Here is a 20093-nt window from a genome sequence, read left to right on the forward strand (position 1 = left end):
CATAGACTGTATATTAAATTAATATGTATATATATATATATACATACACAGTCTATGCCCCCGTCTCGTGCCCTCCTGGCTGGTGCCGTCCCCAGGCTTCGTCTTTTCAAAATAAAAGCTTGTGTCTGGTCCGCTATGTGTTTGTACTTTGGTGTGTTGGATGTTTTTGAACTAAACAGTACAGCAATCATGCTAATGAATACAATAACTTTTTCAGCAGATGTCTTACTTACAACATGTTGGAGTAACAAAGCAGTTTTGTGTTTATATGTGCGAGCGGGATTTATTCAGTTTGATAAATCCCACGGTAAATTGGCTGGTTTACTAAACAGGGAGGGACTATAAATCCTGTTTGTTTTTTGTATTTCAAGAGCAAATTGCTCCACACTATGAATACAGATTGATCACTTATTTTGTTGGTAACCGTTGTTGTATAATCACAATATTACACTTGAGGAGGCCTATACTTCAGTAATGCGCCTTTTGGACCTCGAAATTAAACCCTCTCATGTAATATGGCTTAATAAAACGTCAACGTTAAACGCTGATGCAGTTTTAAATGTTTTATCACCACGAGTTTACAGACGTCTGTGACCTGAGCCGAGACACACCCACCAAACATATCTCAAACATAGACTTAATATTTACAGTCTATGATCTCAAAGCAGTTGCACAGGGAGATGAGATTGAACGTGCCCCTCCGTTTCTCTCTCTCTCTCTCTCTCTCTCTCTCTCTCTCTCCCGTGGGGTCGAAAATCCAGCTGTTCCACTAGCTGCTCCCTCTAGAGGTCTGGAGAACTTCCGTTGTGTAATCTGGATGCTGCGTTTTTTTGTTGCATTTGTTTTCCCGGTTTGTGTGCTTTTCTTTTTGCATCGTTTTTTATTTGCAGCGCGTTTATGTATTTGGTTGTGTTGTGTGTATTTGCAGCGCATTTGCTGAATGCTGCATGTGTTGTCAAATTAATGAAGATGTTTTCTTAATTTGCTTGTGTTTTGTCTATTTGCATGTGTTTTCTTAAGTTGCAGGGCGTTTGCCCCTGTCGGCCACCGTACTTAAAGGTGCTCTAAGCGATGTCACGCGTTTTTTAGGCTATACCATTTTGTGTCACATACAGCAAAAATCTGCTCACTATCCGCTGGCTGCCTGTCCCCTGAACACACTGTAAAAAAAATGCGGTCTCTGTAGACAGCCCAGGCTCCACAAACGCCAACAAAAACAAACTGTGCCAACCTGCACCACAAAACATAACAAACAGTGTTCTAGCCAGTAACCAACAAGAAGGATTTGGGGGTGGGGGTTGGGGGGTTAGTGTGCAGAAGGGAGGGGGAGGGGATGGGTTGGAGAGGGAGGGGCGAGCTAGCCTCCGTTTTGTTTGACAATACTTCGAACGTCAACAAGAAGTGACGTCACCCAACATCGCTTAAAGCACCTTTAAAAAAGGATTTCAATGTTTGAAAAACCCAGAAGGCATAAACTGGAGTTAACTAACTAACTCCCATGTGACCTGAACACAGCATAAAAACAACAGCAACAATAGGTAAATGACAGGTCGACAACTAACAGCACCTTAACAGAGAATGTGGCATATACAGTATAACTGAGAGAAACAAAAAAATGCTGAAACATTACAGCAAAAATATAAGTTTATCCAACAGAGGAAAATCTGTATATAGTTTCTATATTTACAGAATGAAATTACAGTCATTCATATCTCTGTAACAGTCAGCTTCATGATGTTTACACAAAGTTACAGCTGCATGTCAATGTTCCAGTTGATGCATCAAAACATACAGTTAATTTACCCAGTAGAAACGTTCTGTGTAAGAATTGAAACTTCTTTACTGTTCCATCTGGTGGTCAAATCACAAATGAAAATGTCTGCATAAAACATCAACAATAATACACATACTAAGTTTAATTATGGTTGCTGTCATATATAATTTACTGTCAGTAACAATATGGGGGAAGCACTGGAAGCTGTAGTAAAATTGTTGAATGCACTTTCTGAATGCATCAGGGATTTTATTCAGAATGAATGACTACAATACATCTTGCAAAAATAGGGATACAACACACAACCAAACAATGCAGGGGGGAAATGTAGAAGATTAAAGGATCACAATGCTCACAGTGAAGCAACAATGTGAAAAACTACAAGGGGGTTTGACCTGCTGGACCACTGATCAGCTTGTGTTGTGCTCAGCAGGGACATGGACGCAATGTATAAATATATATATGTCTTATGTTCACATAAATGTGAAAGATAAGGACTATTAGAGTCCCCATAAAGGCAGAGGTAGCAGCTAACGTCTTCTTTAATTGCACTGTAGGTTTTAAGCTGTTTTCATTTTTTTATTTTAGAAATGAAGTACAGCTTGAAGACAGATAGAAATATGTCAGCCATGCAACTGGGCAAAAGTCAAAAGCTAAATCCAGACCTTAGAACACCACGTTGATCCCTTCAGATTTGCAATACTGTAAACAGAAGTGAGTTCAAAGTGACCGAAAAACAGCCGAGGTCAAACATTTGTTCTTTAAACTTTAAAAATAAATGCAGCAACATGAACTGAACGTAGGTTTTGTTCCACTGAGCGACAGATTTAAAGTACTGTTACTGCCTTCCAAAATTTACTTTAATTACTTTAAATGTCAGAGCTTTTAATACTGCTATTTCTACTACATTTCGTCAGATGTACAACTCAGATGCAGTACTATTGTAACACTACTGTATCATGTTTCACCCACTGAAAAGTTAATCAGATGGGTCTGGTACTGCCGCTGGTAGTTATGTGCTGTTGTTGACCAGTGGTTCAACTTCCTCAGCGATGTAGAAGTGTATACTCCATGGTGTGTTAGTAGGCTACACTGTGACATCACTGCTGGACCTGGTTTACAGGTGAAACACTGGACCCTTCAACAGAATATAAAGTGTTTGTGCGTATTATCATTTTCAAGCCCTTTATGTTAATGTGTTAATGCATCTCAGTATTGCCTGTTTATCTACCATAGTAATCAACATATTTACAGTATATTTACAGAACTGTTTACAGCACAATATACTGGTTTCCAGTACATTCAGGCAGCTTCGTCCAGCAGTCTCTGCAGGTTCTTCTGCACCTGAAAGAACAGATGTGTGTTATTTTTACTGTTGCTTTATTACATGAAATTAAATGCACATAAATATATCTGATGACCAGATCCAAACAGAATCTGGGATTGTTTTTTTAAATAGTTTTTAGTTGTTGTTTTTTATACAGAATGAAAATCTGCAGAATATAGCAAACAATATTGTGTTAATTATTCTATTTTCTAGTTTTATTTTATAATCTGTTTGAAATCTGCGGGAATACTGCGGAAAACGCTGCAGAATTCTGCGTCCGCAGATTCCGTGTGACCCTGCTGATGACTTGTCATTCACCATCCGTCCACCATATGTCCTCAGACTTTCCCACCAGTCTCCTGAGTCCTACATCTACCTGATCACCTGTTGCCCATTCCCCAATTACCCATCTCAACCTGCACCTGGCCAGGTTGTAAAGAATGCTCTTTGCTTCCTAGCCATCTGACCCCAAATATGAATCTAATAGTACATTCCATTTGTACTCGGAAGTCAGATTTTCCGTGGTCAAAGTCGGAAACACGCCCCCTGACCTCGGATTTCCAAGCTCGGAACTCGGACAACTAAGTAGTACCCTGAGCTCAAAATCCAACATGGATGCCCCATGCATCAACAGTAGTGAGAGCTGTAGTAACATACAGTTATTAGCACTTATATCTTATTTGTGTCTCGCTAAATAAGTCGTACACACAGTACTGTCCAACTTCTATCTGTGGACATGTTGTTACGCTGTTTGTATGCACACAAAAAAACAGCGCAATGCATTGTTATCAACTGGTATTGCTAACAATGGCTAACCTGGCTAATGCTAACCCCATGTTGCCAGCTGGTAAGCCTGTTCCTCACCCTTGCCTCTAATACATTTCCTTTCATCCTACCTACTTGTCATATGGTGTCTGTCTGCATTTGAGTCCTCTAAATACATATAAATAATCACATTTCCAATTGATTAGGATCCTATTTTTCAATATATAATATTTGCAACCAGGTTCAGTGGATTTCGAAGTGGACAAGTCAGTTACAATCTGATCCAATTTTGAGTCTGGATCCCTTTTTTCTGATGATACTGCACTTTATTAACACAATTTTAAACATGGCTGTCAGCTGCTGCTGCTGTTTGTTTGTAAGGAGACGAGTGTCAGCCTGAAATTTTAATGTAGGTCAGACACACCGAGTAGTGACTGATTGATGAGCGAGGACGAGCTCTTCTTACAGATAACGTTGACGTTTCTCTATGAACAGATCACTGACTATAAATGTTTGATTAACGGCAACAGTTGCAAGCTGCAAGCTAGCATTGTTTCTGTTTCTGACACCAAGTGTGGTGTCACATGTCGATAAGGGGAAAACATCCCTACCACAAGTTTACCCGCTGTCAAATTTGTAGTAGTTGAGTTTAAAGTCTTTTTGTGGCCAAGTTGAACAAAGGATACTTTAACTGCATCAGCTTAAACCATTGTGCAATAATTGGATAGTTAGGGGCTCAAACATTATCACTTTTCCCCTCAACTTTTTGATGATATTTAAATATGAAAAAGAGATTACTATGTACACAAATAAATAAAAAACAATGGGAGTATGGTAAAAACCAACCAATATTTATGGTTATAGTAAATGAATTCAGCTGAATACGGAAAGTATACGATAAGTTCCAAGATATTTTAGTCTTATATACAGTCTTCCAAGTTTTTTTGTAAACTGATCAAAAAGCCTATTGGTTCAATCAATTGGTTCCCACAAATCCCCAAATTTCTTCCCAGTTAAAGCTATAGTGCATAGTTTCTGTCACCCCCATGAGGAACACTAAGTAATGACAACAAAACTGTCGGCACGTCCACATGACACAAGCCTTACGTGATCGCGCACGCAGTTGCTAGTAGCCAAGGAGGACACGGAGGATTAAAAAAACATGATGGACTCTTCAGAAGAGGTAATTATCTTCACTTGAGCTTCTGTGCGGGAATGTCACCGGACGCCACAATCTTCTTAATTAGCTTTGTAGCAACTCATTTGGCAACGACTTGAATGTAACGGACGTTTATTAATATAAAAAATGTACGCACTAAAGCTTTAACTGTTGATGTTTGGAAATATAAATTATCAACACGATTTGTTAGAATTTACTGATGTTAATGGGAACAAATTCAGGAATTTTTCTCTTAAATTTAACCTGGAGGACACAGAAAGACGGACTGACCGACCTTCTCCAGCTTCATCAGGTTGATGGTTAGTAGTTCAGAGAAAAGCTCCGTGTTAACGTCACTTCCCCGCAGAAAGTCGTTTCTGGGGAAAATAAATATGAAATTCAAGATAAAGAGCAAAATCATATCATCTTATACTTTACAGTAACCAGGATCTGATTTATAACACTGTGTATGTGATCCCAAAAGTAGCATTTAGACAAGTGTAACCACCGCCTCTTTCTCAACAGTATGTACTGTGGCTCACTTCATATGTTTAGATAAGACTGTACTTAAAAAATAACGTTATATTTTTGTTTATTTAATATTTCTGTTTTTAAGCTGTCTTTAACAAACACCATTTCCCAGATGCTAGAGTGACATCATGATGTATATAGTAAACTATTTGTTTGTTTCCCTCCGTGTAAAGTAAAAAATATCTTATATTAGTGACGAATTGGTCCCAACCTTGGAGGATCTACATTTGGGAAATTTCCAGCTATTTTTCAAGCTAACAGACTGGCGGGTAACTAAGGGGTTTCAACAAGTAGGAACATAAATTATATTTTCTCAAACTCTTTCAATTCAGTTTGTATAATTTCATGTTTTCCAGGACTTTTCCAGTGAACTCACTCGTGGTGGGTGAACTCGGTGACAGAGCCGAGCGTCGTCAGTCTCTGCTCCAACGAGATGATCTTAAAGGCCAGGTAACAGGAAGACAAGACCAGGACGCACACTCTGAGGAAACACACACACACACACACACACACACACACACAATCAATCAATCAATCAATGAAGAAAGGATTGCTGGACAGATAAAAAGAAAACTTTGGATAAGTGAGAGAAGTGAGTGAACGTATGATAGTTCAAAAAACAAATAGAGGAGTGTGTTAATTAATGCATTATTAGATTAATAAATAGCTAAATCAGTTGATCAATGTAGGCCGAATTTGCAAAATGTTTCATTGAATAATTTCATGAATAAATGGCTGAATAATTACACAGTTGGATGAACAAGTGGACAGATGAATGAATAGGACGAATCCTTGGATTCTTGGACTCACAGTAACATGTAGATGAACAGCAGAGTGTTGAGAGAAACTGGTTTCAGAGTCCGGCTGCCAATCACCAGCCCTGAGCCTGACAACAGAAAAAATCTATTTGTTCAACCGACATACATGTTTTAATTGATCGAAGATTAACATAAACTTCATTGGTCCTTTGTTGATTTTGAAGAAGAAAAAATCGGATTGTTATTTGTCAACAATTACGATACATTTGAAGGCATTGTGTACATTTGTTTTTTCACCTTACTGATAATCTGTATTGTTTATAGCTTGTTTTATTTGCAGTTTTTCCTACTTTGTGCTGCGACAACAACTTCCCTCGGGATAAATTGTTCTATCTCTTATCTTAATAACAACAAAAGAGTCATCAGGGAGGGAAATTAACTTTATCGTCTCAAAATAATAAAGCATACACATAAAAATTGTGGGTTTATAAAAACATTCAGCATGATGCCTGGACTGTCAGATCAGGACATTTTGGAGGAATGTTAGATACAAACTTTATAATTATATAATGATTATATATAATATATTGGGGTTTTTTTCTGAGTTTAGTGCTGCAACTAACGGTTTATTTTCATTCTCGAAAAGGGAAAATAGTCCCTCCCAGTTTCTCAAAGACCAAGGGGACGTCTTTAAATGTCCTGTTTTGTTCAAAACCCAAAGATATTCACTTTAATAAGATATAAAACAGAAAAGAGCAGGAAATCTCCCTATTTGGGAGGCTGAAAACAGCATATGCTGACATTTTTGCATGAAAAATTACTCTAACTATTAACAGATTATCAAAATAGTTTGCGATTATTTTTCTGTCCCTCGACTAAACGATTAGTCGACTAATCGTTGCAGCTCTGAATTATATAAAGCTGGAGGATTACAGACATATTATACGGTCTTGTGCAGGTACTGCAGACAGGACAGCATTCGTACCAGCGTGGCGTGTGTCGTTCTGCTTTTTTTCTGAGCTCTGCTGGTTCTGCTGCTGGTTCTGCTGCTGGGTCTTCACTTTGTGTTCATGGTCTGGATGATCAGTTGAGGCTGCATTGTCTTTGTGCTTCAACACATCCAGGAACTGAGGAACGGGGAACTCTGCAGCGTTGGAGAAACAGGCAGCAGTGTGAATGGGAAAACTTGTCACTAGGAAACCTGCCTGTGTCCTTGAACATGACTCTGGCTTTGTTTTGGTTTTGCTGGTACATTAACTCCACGGCGTGTTAAGACCCAATGGCCTTCTTTTTTCATTTTCCTCCCCATTGTTAAACAGTGGGTCGTGTCCAGGTGTCACATTACATTCCTCTACGCTTCATTCCTGTAGTCTTCACTTGAGGTTTTCCCAGGTGTAATGAATGTTCCTCAATGCCTATGGCAGCGATGAATGAAATAAAAAGCAGGGGGAAAAAAAGTAAACAGTTTGCCTGGGAACCAGACAAATCTGCAAGCTCATGTTTTATTTGCTATGGCAGATAGATAGAAGATAGGCAAGACAGCTTTATTTGTATAGCACATTTCAATTATAACATTTGTTAAAGAGAATATAAGGTTACACTTTACTTGAAGGTATCTCCATAAGAGTGACATGACACTGTCATGAACGTGTCATAAACATTGTAAACAAGTCATAAACATTTATGACATAACGCTTCTTTTAGTTAGTGTCATTCGGTTTTTGTCATGACAAGTTATGGTTAGGGTTAGAGTTAGAGTTAGGGTTCATGTGTCATGACTGTGTCATGTCACTCTTATGTAGATAAGTAAAGTGTAACCTTATATTCTCTTTAACAAATGTTATAATTGTTTTTAACTGCTTTTTAAACTCATCTGAACCAGCCACTGTATTGGACCCGGGAGAACTTTTTCTTTACAATGAATTTGTCTGCCGCTCAGCGCCACGTCACATTTCATTGCTCTGATTGGTTGTTGGTCCATCCTACTGTGTTCAAAAGCATCTTGGCCTACAGCCACTGATAACGTTCCCTTTGCTCAAAAAAAGAACTGAAAGGTTCCCCACTAACTCACATTTGTGATTTGGTCTGGCGATGTCAGGCTCGTCAACAACCCCTTCACAGAGTGAAACTTTGAAACTGGACAAAACTGTATGTTTCTCATGTGAGCACAATCAGTGGAGGGAGGGTACAGGGAGATGGAAGTGAAATACTGAAGGAAGAAAGGAAGAAAACTGAATTAAATAAAGAATGAAGACGGGAAATATTAAACAGCATCTGAAGCAGCAGATGTCGGAGCCCATGTTTCTGCTGCTGTTTGTTAATTTAGTAAAAGCTGTTCACAGCGAGAGATGAGTTTCACGAGTCATATTTGTGGATCCTCAAAAATAGGAGTTGTACTATGTGACTGCTACACTGCTGCTGATTGGTTGGTCGGTTAGTTAACCTGCTATCTTGTCGTAGTCGGGGGTCTGGGAGTCCGAGCTGCTGCTCTCCTCCATCTCCTGCCTCTTCTTACTCACTGCTACGTCCAGATCACAGAAATCACCTGGAAAACTCTGCAGAAATCCACAGACACACAAACACACACAACATGTCGCCTAGTGGGTGAGTCACTTATTGAGCACCAGAAATCCAATTTTCAGTCCTCTTACATATATGTCAGCAGGAGGGATAAATAGATAGGTGAATGTCTAAAAAAAAAAAAAAAAAAAAGCTGAGCAATACAATATGAAGTCTGGGCTGATGCTAAAGGTCAGAGAGGAATACACTGACAAGACAACTACCCTTGGATACAGTTTTGTTGGTTGTATAAAACAAATATAACTATATGCAGTATGAATAGTTAGCAGTTCTTGCATTTCTCCTCTCTTCTCCATCTGCTAGCTCACCTCAATGGAGAGAGGGTGTGTTTCTGAAATGCAGTTTTAGGTCCATATTTTAACATACATTCCTCCATAAATCAAGTATTTTGTTAGCATTTTACAACTACAGTTCCCATAACTCTTCACCTCCTGTACGCTGAGTGGACTGCTCGAGAAAAATATAAACATTCTTCTTAGCTTCGTTGAAAACAAACCACTGGTCCTCTTTGTTTTTATGTTGTCACCTTTGTCTCAGCTATTATGTGAGTGTTTCTATAACTTCCTCCTCTGGGAATTCACTGGGAAGATCATTGTAAAAGTGCAGTTACAGTAGTGTGTGTATATATATATATATATATCAGTACTACAAAGTACTACTACATCCATCATGTTGTAGCTGGTGCTGTACACTTGTGTTTGTGTTGGACTTACCAGAGGGAAGTGAGGCGACTGAGGTGACCTCTGACCCCTGAAGCTGTTCTTCGCTGAGGAGGGGATGGGGCTGCTGCACGGACTCTTCTCCTGTACACATATACAATCAGATGTAGTATTCTAGTATACAATAGAGTACGTTTTCATTTAAAAACAGCTGGTTGATATCACAAACATATTAAGTCGTTGCAATTTGACTTTTTGGCCGTGAATGCTTGTCAAAAACAATTGTAGACGCAATAGACAGATGGTTCATCCAATCACCTGCCAGGTATTTTTTGAAAGTGCCTCGCCCTTTTACAAACAGTTTCCAATGACGGCTTCTCAGGTGGTTCTGTGTTAACAAACTATCTGTCTCCTCAGGTTATCTGTTTTGCCTAGTCTATATTCATGATGTTGGGGTAAATCCAGACAGCTAGCTAGACTCTCTGTCCAATCTGAGTTTTCTGTTGCACGACTAAAACAACTTTTGAACGTACACATGTTCCACCAAAACAAGTTCCTCCCCAAGACTATTTTGCAGCGGCACCGTGGGCAATAAACCAGAGCCCGTTTTTCTCCCATCGTGGAATGCTGTGTGGACTATAGCCAGACCCTCCCCCACAGCGCCGCGGTGGAGGAGAGTCTGGCAAAGCGAGTCTAGTTTTGTCCAATATCACATCAAATGTCTGTTGTTTCTGACCATTGTCAGGTTTATGAATTTCATTCTTTCTCTTGAATGTTTGAATGTCAAACTGTACATTTACTGGACTTTTCCTACTGCTGTTTGCGCACTTGTTAGATGTATTTTATCGTTATTGTGTTATACCTCATTATTATATTCTTTGTAAACATATGTAAAGTCCTTCATACAATACACCAGTTGAGGCTAATGCAATTGCTATTACGTTGTGTGTGCATAATGTTCTTGAATTCTTCAAAAAAGACTTTAAAAAACTAAGAAAAGCTCATGTGATTTTAATTTCATCATCATGTATCTCTGAGTTTACATGTTTATATTTGACAACACAAAAAAGGTCACAGAAATGTATTTTAAAATCAATAAAAAAACATGAAAATAGTGTCTTTAATTGCATTTTATAGGTTTCTACCTGGCAACAGCTGTCTAACAGAAAAAGATATGACTGCATGTGGACAGTCTGTACCTCCAGGTGAAGACAGATGGACATCAAGAACTTGTAGGTGTTGTCTCGGGACATGAAGGACACAAACACATACTGCAACAGAAAACACAAACATTTTACTGTGTGACAGATATTTGAAGCTGACAATGTTGACTGACCAAAACTATTGAACCTGTTAAAAGCAGACACAAACACACAGATAATTAAGATAAGCCCTGCTGGTTTATTGTGTTGTTATGTTGGACAACATACTTTAGATGTGAAAGGAGGAATTCATGTGTGAGCCATGAAATGATGCTGAGGTGAGACCAAGAGTCTTCCTTCTCACCTTGTCGTTAGCAGTGGCAATCACCAGAGCGTTTGGCAGCAGGATGGCAGTTTTGGTTTTCTTGATGTGTGTGACGGACATCACTGGGATGGCAATCTGGGACGGACAAACAGCAGGATGAACAGTCAGCCCAGCAGGGACTACTTTTTACATGCTGTTGCTACAGAAGCACTCATCCTGTGGGAAGTAGTGGTCACACTGTCATTGAAACCTCATCAGTCAAAGGAATGGAATCCTGTGAGATGATTTAGTTTCACAGTATGAACAGAAACTGAAAGCAGGGAAATACTATTTCCTATAACATCTCTTTCAAACATAACAGTTGCTATAAATTGTGTATACTGTGCTGCCATGTTGGCCAGGACTCTCTTTTAGGCTTTTATATTGGGAAAGTAGAGAGGTCGAAAAGAAAGCTATCAGAACAAAGGAGAGCGCTCTGACAAAGTGCTGAAACGTGAAAACAAGTATCAGCGCCTAAAAGTAGAGGAGCTGTCTATTAAACAGTGGTGCTGAAATGACTACTGACTTTAACAAAAGGCATTTTTTGGTGCAATAACCTCAGGAGTGCAGTGGATTTATGGAAGCCCATTTTTGCCAATGTGATGAAAAAAAGATCCTGTAAGTCATTATAATAAGAAACTTTCTCAAAATAATGACTTAGGCCGGTTAGGCAGGTGTTTCTCCCTTTTTTATTCTCCTTCATTTTGAATGAGGGCTAGTGTATAGTGGGCTACGTAAAAAAGTTGAGACAGATTGTCTTTTGGAGAAACACAACCCAACGTCACTCTGCAGTGGCCAATCATGTAACCGGCGATCAGACTTGTCAGCTTGTTTTGAGGCGGTGTGAGAGTCCCGTACAGTAAACAGGAAACATCACTGCCTCTATTGCTGCCACAAGAAAGTTTTAAAACATTATTAGGGGAAAAAAAAACGAAACTCAAGCACTTAACTGCCCAGGAGTTTGTGTAACAGCTGACTATTCCTTGCAACAAGCTCTAGCACAAAGCACTGTGTTCACCACAAACTGACCTTAAGTATGAAAAACAGCATTTTTGACATAAAGAAGACAGTACTTTACAGAAACAGTCATCTCAGTTCACTGTACCTTCGTGTCTTTGCCAAACACCTTGGAGTGGAAACAGATCCAGTGGTCAGAGACAAACATCCGTCCCTGGTAGAGGATGTCTTTCTGCAGAGCACAGGTGTAACCTGACAAACAGGTGAATAACATCAGGTTACTGAAGGGAACACTTTATTTTTTTAAATGATAGTTTAGTGGGGGGAAAAGATAGAAACAACAAAAAAAGTGTTGGGATCTGAAAAAGACACATTTGTATACTGAAAACATAAAAAAAAAGAAGAAAAAAAAGTTATTCAAACAGATTCAATTAATTTAAATTATTTACTTTCATTTTTTATTAGATTTAGTCCTGTAGTTCTGTTATAAGCATTAAATGATATCTTAAAACCATACTTTCATGCCAACATGTAACACTCAAATAGTTTTTGGTCACTGATTATTAGTCATGTTCATACTGGCTGTGACGAAGCAATTTCAGTAAATGTTCATGCAAAAAATACATAATAAAGTTGAATTTTACATTACATAAGACTGCAACTTTGGACGCTTTCCACCTGATTTGTCAAACGCAAATTGCTGCTATCTATGTCAGTATTGTTTTAAGATAGTTAACCTATCCTTTAAATCATCACCTAGTGTTGAACAAAAATCTCTGCAGATATAAAATGTTCGGCAATGATTTAATCCCTCATCCAGTATTTAAGGTGGAGCGGAAAGTTGTGATCATTAAAGACTTACTCTGTCTCAGCTGTTCCTCTTTGCTGATCTCCTTAAATATTTTATGGTACTGGCAGTTGCTCTTCGAAAGCTGAAACACAACACAACACACACACACACGCACGCACGCACACACACACACACACACACACACACACACAATCCATAATGCACAGTGAAGCCTGCACATTGCTAAACTGCACAATGTAAATATTGATTGTATTGTGAGAGCAGAAACTACTCAGTCTTTGCAGATACTGGGTTTTAAATGCCCAATTTTCTTCCTGCACTCAAGCAGTCGATATTTAGTTTGACATTTTGTGGCATTATAAAATAACCCTACACTACAGGCAAAAAACATTGTTGAGATTTTGGGCCATTTCGTTTTCTAGTGGAAAGAAAACATTCAAAATACATTATTTATTTTGATTAACTTTGTCTATTTGTGTCTGTAGATTTATTCTAAGGGTATATATAGGCTATATATATATATATCTGGTTCATACTCTGAGCCAGAAAGCTCCACTTCAGTAGCACTTAATACCAAACTTTCCAGTTTCACTCCTATCTACTGATTATTCTGAAGGTTTCTACAGAGGACTTTGTTCGTGTCTGTAGCATAATTTATACAACATTTTGTTCCTAAAAACATGGCGGAAATTAAAACATTTGATGGCTGTTGACAGTGTTTTCTGATTTATGGAGTGATAAAAAGAGATATCCAAAACATTTTTTACAACATTTGACTATAATATGTCAACAAAACAAAACAAGAATTTTGAATCTGGCTTTATCCAATGTTTCTGCAGGGCTGGACTGGCCATCTGGCATACCGGGCATTTTCCCGGTGGGCCGACGCACTTTTTAGCCGCGCCGGCCCATAACGAACTGACAGCGGCCCATTGGTTAATTTTCTTTATTGGCACTGGCCTGACCCAATCAAATCCAGGAACCCCCTTCCCCACTCACGGACCTGAGACACGAGCTGTAATAGTTATGCTTATGCTGGAAGTTAAGCATCTACGTTAAAATGGACAAATGACCACCAAAGCGCAAGGCAGGTACCGAGAAATTACAGGAGAAAAAGATTAAGAATCTACAGGCGGATGCCTCAAAATGTGCCAAAATGTCTGACATGTTCTGGATATTTATGCAAATTAGAGCATGTTTCAGTAGACGGTGCATATTTCAACATCACATTTCAGAAAACTTGTGATACAAAAAAAAAATGTCTTTATGTAAGTAATCAACTGGGAAGGATTCATGCTGATATGCTCTACTCCTACCCTCGTTTTTAGTTTTTAGTATTTTTAAGTATTTATTTATTCTCGGATATGATTAGTATTGATTATTGTTGTGTGTTGTGTCTGAATGTGCCTGACCACATATGAAGTTCCCTCACGGGAAAAATGAAGTTCTTTTGATTTTGATTTGCTTTGATATATTAGTTAAAAAACATTACCCTATTCAACCCAATGTAGGATTTGCTCACCAGTTGCGTTAACATCAATGAAAGTAAAGGGTCAAATTATATCTGATATCACTCACTGTCTGAGATTTGTCCCCGTGCTGTAATGTTTATAGGTGTTATAAAATATGTATCAGAGTTGACTTAATGAACGCTCACCTGGCTGTAGTGAGACTTCTTCCTCTCTATCTTGGAGTCTAATTCTGGCTGGACCTGAGTCAGCAGAGAGTGGTCGAAGGTCTTTGATCTGCAGAGGAATTATATCATATAATATTATAGCTTACATCACTGTCTGCTGCTCTGTGACCCTTTATACTCTAATATATTTATATAACCATGTTTATTAAAGGTCACCAAGTAAAATTACATAAATTAAAACAACAACAGACGAACAGTTACACTGCGGTTTACCTGACTAAAGCTGGTTTCCTCCTGCCTGACAGCTCCTGTTGCTCAGGATCATTGGCCTGCTGCTCATTGACCATCCTCTCAAATCTCTGACGCTCCTCCATGTTGTCTACATCGGAACTGCAGACAGCAAGAAAACAACATTCAGACAACACAACAAAACATCCAAGATATTTGATTTAGCAGCAACAGGCAGCCAGCAGGAGCAGCTACAGAGAGAGAGAGAGTAGGTTATGGTGGAATAAATGTACACTTTAGTCTGGGTTTAAATCCGCTTAGTATCTGACTAAATAAAAGTCATAGAAATAAAAGTCATAGAAACTCCACTGTATCTTTTTAAGTCCATGTTATTTCACACCACAGTCACCATGTTTTGTTTTTGATATTTAAGAGATCTACCGCAAGCCAGACTGTATATAAATGACTTCACTGGGTCTGGAGAGACTGTATCAAGACATACGGTAATACCAATTATAGATATCAGGCTCCTGATTAGAGTGAGCCTGATACTAATATGAATGTTTGAGAGTTAAAAAAAAATCCAACAATTCATTTTCATCCATTTATTTATTTGTAAGGATAACGCACATTAGCATTTCTGTGGCAGCATTTCTATAAATGTGCCAGAGTTTGCCAGCTGGCTATTATCAGGAACAAATTAAGCATTCTCAAGACAGCGCAGAATCCATGTTTTTGCCAGATAATATTATGTTTTAGCAGTTACTACTAAAATATGTTAAAGCTTGAATACCCTAAACAGCTTGGGACTTCTAAACTAGTTTTTCTATTCTGAAACCAGTAACCAATGTTTAGACTGTTGGATTAAATGTCTTGGGATCATTTCATAGTTATTAGGGTTAGGAGAGTCAGTTCTTAGGGTCTTTGTTTAGTCTCAGGTGTTTTGTAGGTTGTAAATGTTACTGTTTAACACACACACTTTTCAAATCTATAATTAATTAAGACACATTTTAAAGGTCCTATGACATGCTGCTTTTTGGATGCTTTTATATAGACCTTAGTGGTCCCCTAATACTGTATCTGAAGTCTCTTTTATATAGACCTTAGTGGTCCCCTAATACTGTATCTGAAGTCTCTTTTATATAGGCCTTAGTGATCCCCTAATACTGTATCTGAAGTCTCTTTTATATAGGCCTTAGTGGTCCCCTAATACTGTATCTGAAGTCTCTTTCCTGAAATTCAGCCTTGGTGCAGAATTACAGCCACTAGAGCCAGTCCCACAATGAGCTTTCCTTAGGATGTGTCATTTCTGTGTCTGTAGCTTTAAATGCTATTGAGGAGGAGAGAGGGGGGGCAAGGTGGAGGGTTAGGGTGTGGCCATGACCAACTGCCACTTTGCTCCTTTGCAAGCCATGATGTCTCTCTCTCATGGGCGGGCCAAATTCTCTGGGCGGGCAAAGCAGAGAAAGGGGAGGTAACCTTCCTCCTTATGACATCATAAGGAGCAAGATTCCAGATCGGCCCATCTGAGCTTTCATTTTCTCAAAGGCAGAGCAGGATACGCAGTGCTCGGTTTACACCTATCACCTTTTCTAGCCACTGGGGGGACCATAGGCAGGCTGGGAGAACTCATATTAATATTAAAAAATCTCATAAAGTGAAATTTTCATGCCATGGGACCTTTAAATACTACTGTATCTGCTTCGTGTAGCTTATCAGGGAGTCCCATTTCACACATCTCCATTAGGTTTCATGATTGTACTTGTATTTTGACTGTTTTGTAAATAAACTGAACTGAACATGCAGAGCAACAGGAAGCAGCAAGACATTAGTACAGTGATACAGCAACGACATCCACTTTTCAGTACATCCAAACAACAACAAAACACAACCAATAAATAATCAATAAGGCATTAAAAAAAAAAAAAAATCATCATGTTGATCTTGATAAATTGTTATAAGATGCAGTTAGGGACCGTTCGGTATTTATGGAATGGACCACCGGAGGAAAATAGGGGAGGGTCATGTCTTTTTATTCTTTGTTGTAGGGAGGGTCACCCAACATTGTTTAGTCTAGGAGGGGGGGGTCACCCAACTTTGTATTCATGAAACAGCAACATTTCAAAGTGGCTTGTTTGGTGCATATTTTTTCAAGTAGCTCTTAGTCTCTGCCCTCCTTCGCTACCAGATGGATCTGACCTATGAGTTTGCTGGGGGGGCAGAGGGAGCACTGCCCCCCTGGTGGCTGAAACGGGTAATTGCATTGTTTAAAAAATGAGTGGAATAATTAATTATATCGGGCATGACCAGACATTTTATAAATATCTTAAAGAACACAAAACAACTAAATGGAGGTAGGTAATACATCAGATTTCATATACTGCTTTAGTAAAAAAAATATTACCTGGCTGACGATGGGAGCAGCAGGACACAAAAAACGAAGATTACTGTTGCACTAGTCTGGACATCTTGCCGTGCCAACGTTGCAATAAAGGTTTCCTAAATGCCATGTATATACATTTGATGTCAGCTTACTAATTGATTGCGGGTTTTGTGTAGATTTGGACTTTTATACATTTATTCCACTTTGTTTAAACGGCGAAGTGGAGAGGCCTCGTTCACGTGTTTGGAGCTGGCTGGTGAATGTGACGCTCGTATAGGCCTTGCTGGATACACCGTGACTCTGTTTGTGGATCTACTGATCGCTGTGGATTACTTTTTTTTCGTGTCATTGGATTACGGAAAAATACGGATCTTTTTTCTCAACGTGTCTTAACATTTTATGGTGTGACTGTGCTTCGTTTCTGCGTTTGGAGAGGCATCTCAACAGACTGGAGGTCCAACACTGATTGTTCACTGTTACATTTTAGTTGAATTTAAGCGTCTGTCTATTGCGTTCCAAGACAGCCGTGTCGCGATTGGATTTCATAAGGGCGAATTGTTAAATTGTTACAATGTAATTTAAAATCTGCTTTAAAAATAAACATATATGTTTTGGAATATAATGTTCAGCTTCGGCAGCTTTACCTATGTGCTAAAACACGTGTCAAACTCAAGGCCCGCGGGCCAAATCCGGCCCCTCGCACATTCTGATCCAGCCCGCGTATCAATCTAGGTTCACAATATATTTTGGCCCACCTTTAGTTGCGTGCCAAACCAAAAACATGGGAAACTGTTTGTCAACTTGCAATTACGCGACACTCAAAGCAGAATTTGGCAAATTTGCTGACTTTGAGACTCAGAAGTTCCCCCAGAAGCAGAGAGTTTTCATATTCAGGCTGTGAAAGAGCTTGTTGTGAGTCAGCTGTGTGGTAAACTACTTAGAAAATGTAATCATTGTTTTGCTTGATTTGCTAAATTCTAGGATGGCTTTGGAACTTTTTTTGCTCACTTTTTTAGGGCTTTATGTCGACCAAACTGTAAGTGAGAAGACTATATGAGACATGCAATAATTGAGTCAAAGATATTTGACTTTTTCGATGAAATAAAAGCATGTCAATACACTATACAGGTCTGGCCCTTGATGTGATTCTCTTATCCAGTGTGGCCCTTAGTGACATTGAGCTTGACACTCCTGTGCTAAAATATACAATGACTGAGGAAGCCTAGTGACGAGTCCATAGCAACCAGTGTTGAATTGGTTATTTCCCAGTGTCCTTTGCTGAATGGTCTCAATGTTTTATTGTTTTATTTCATATGAATACTAGTTTACTAGAGCAGTAACTTAGTATTTGAAGTAATGCAGTAATGCAAGAAGTGTGCATTTAGTTTCCATGCTTACTGTGTTTTCACAACAATGTTAGTGAGTAAATCTACTGAAATGGCCACCATACCATAACAGAGGAGTGGGATGTATAAGATGAGAATGCAGAGGTTAACACATGTATGTCATGGCTGTAAAAAATCAAATAGTAATAGTAATAATAGCACACAAGGGGAGGGTCATTCCACTTTTTCAAATCATTTTGGAGGGTCATAGAAAAATTATTACTGGTGAGGGGAGGGTCGAGTCCTTTTAGCCAAAAGGTCCCAAAACTCCTCCGGTGGCCCCTTAAATAAATAACGAACAGTCCCTAACTAACATAAATGGTGACATAATGCACCTGAACACACAAGCCATGCAGCACAGAGTTGTAAGTCCCAACTTTAGACAATCATGCAAACATTTCTGATAATAGATTTTTAAATTTGATTCTTGAAGAATATATTGTGTAACTTGGTCACAAAATAAACCTGTCAGTGCTCTCTTGTGGGCAAACTCTGTAATGGAGGAGACTCTGTTTCTAAATGACCTCAAACATATCTTTGACATTTCTCTAACTTATTTCTGTTATCGGTCAACAAAAAGTAAACACAGATCAGGATTATTATCTTTGATAAGAAAGAAAGAAAGAAAAGCAGCCCATTTGAGAAGCTCAAACCAGAATTTTTTTTTTAGTTTCTTATCAATTAACCAATTGATTAACTGACTAGTTGTTCCAACACTCATAGAGGTACTATTACTGCTATAACAACTACTACTTGAACTCATTGTACAACTGACAACAACAACAACAACTACAACAACAACAACAACAAGTATTATTATTACCAATATATTGCTTTATATCTTCCCTTTGACTGTTTGCATTCACAAACTCACAGATCTCTGTCCTCATGCTTTGCAGTTCCTCGGTTACGCCTCCTGGCATCTTCCTGCTGGTTCACACACTGTTCTGTCATCCCGCTCAACACCTTTTAAACTTTTACACAGACCAAACACCCGTCTGTCCTGTCTGTCTGTCTGTCTGTCCTGAACATGGAGAGGTGAACTAACCCTGCAGCCTGATCCTCTGCTACCTCACCTGCCTGTGGGAGTGTCTGCTGGGCGTCCTGGTGTCACATGTCACAGCCAATCAGACGGCAGGAAGGGGTGGGGTGGGGTGTGTGTGTGTGTGTGTGTGTGTGTGTGTGTGTGTGTGTGTGTGTGTGTGTGTGTGTGTGTGTGTGTGTGTGTGTGTGTGTGAGAGAGAGAGAGAGAGAGAGAGAGAGAGAGAGAGAGAGAGAGAGCATTTAAACCTTTGACCAGTGACATTTTAGAGTAAAGTGACATTCTTGCTCTCTTCTACATTGCTGTACACTTTAAAATCTTAATATTTTCTTTTCTTGTCACATAAAATGTTCACAATAGAACAATATGAGATATTTGGTGTCAGTAGGAACATGGTACGGTGGTTTCCCAGGCAGCTCTTTCTGGCTCAGTTTACATAGGCACAAAACTTTCTTCTATTTTCTACCTGCACAGACAGGATGAAATCTGATCTGTTTCCTTTTTTGTCATAAACGTTTTATTGTTTAATTATTTTTACTGTTTAGATTGGTGTAATGCAGGACAAGAGGTCAGGTAGATAGAATACATGTTG

At 38.9% G+C, this 20093-nt stretch overlaps 1 protein-coding gene across 3 annotated transcripts; it reads right to left on the reverse strand.

The window, feature by feature from the left end:
* Positions 1 to 1681: 1681 nt before the first annotated feature.
* On the reverse strand, positions 1682 to 19487 carry gramd2b (GRAM domain containing 2B). Of its 3 annotated transcripts, none has more exons than XM_078249829.1 (14): positions 19334 to 19487; positions 14737 to 14853; positions 14485 to 14572; positions 12879 to 12948; positions 12165 to 12268; positions 11060 to 11155; positions 10753 to 10824; positions 9608 to 9697; positions 8758 to 8869; positions 7300 to 7458; positions 6367 to 6442; positions 5933 to 6037; positions 5321 to 5402; positions 1682 to 3118 (listed from the first exon to the last, which is right to left on the reverse strand). In XM_078249829.1, exons 1-14 carry the CDS (start codon positions 19411 to 19413, stop codon positions 3077 to 3079), a joined length of 1293 nt encoding a protein of 430 aa, XP_078105955.1. In that variant the 5' UTR covers positions 19414 to 19487; the 3' UTR covers positions 1682 to 3076. The 3 variants fall into 3 exon arrangements, with proteins under 3 accessions (XP_078105955.1, XP_078105954.1, XP_078105957.1); XM_078249828.1 differs by having other exon boundaries at positions 10699 to 10824; XM_078249831.1 differs by having other exon boundaries at positions 10699 to 10824; positions 19283 to 19413.
* Between the last annotated feature and the right edge of the window lie 606 nt (positions 19488 to 20093).

The sequence above is a fragment of the Sander vitreus genome, chromosome 5, assembly GCF_031162955.1.
Source record: "Sander vitreus isolate 19-12246 chromosome 5, sanVit1, whole genome shotgun sequence".
NCBI classification, from domain to species: Eukaryota; Metazoa; Chordata; class Actinopteri; order Perciformes; family Percidae; genus Sander; species Sander vitreus.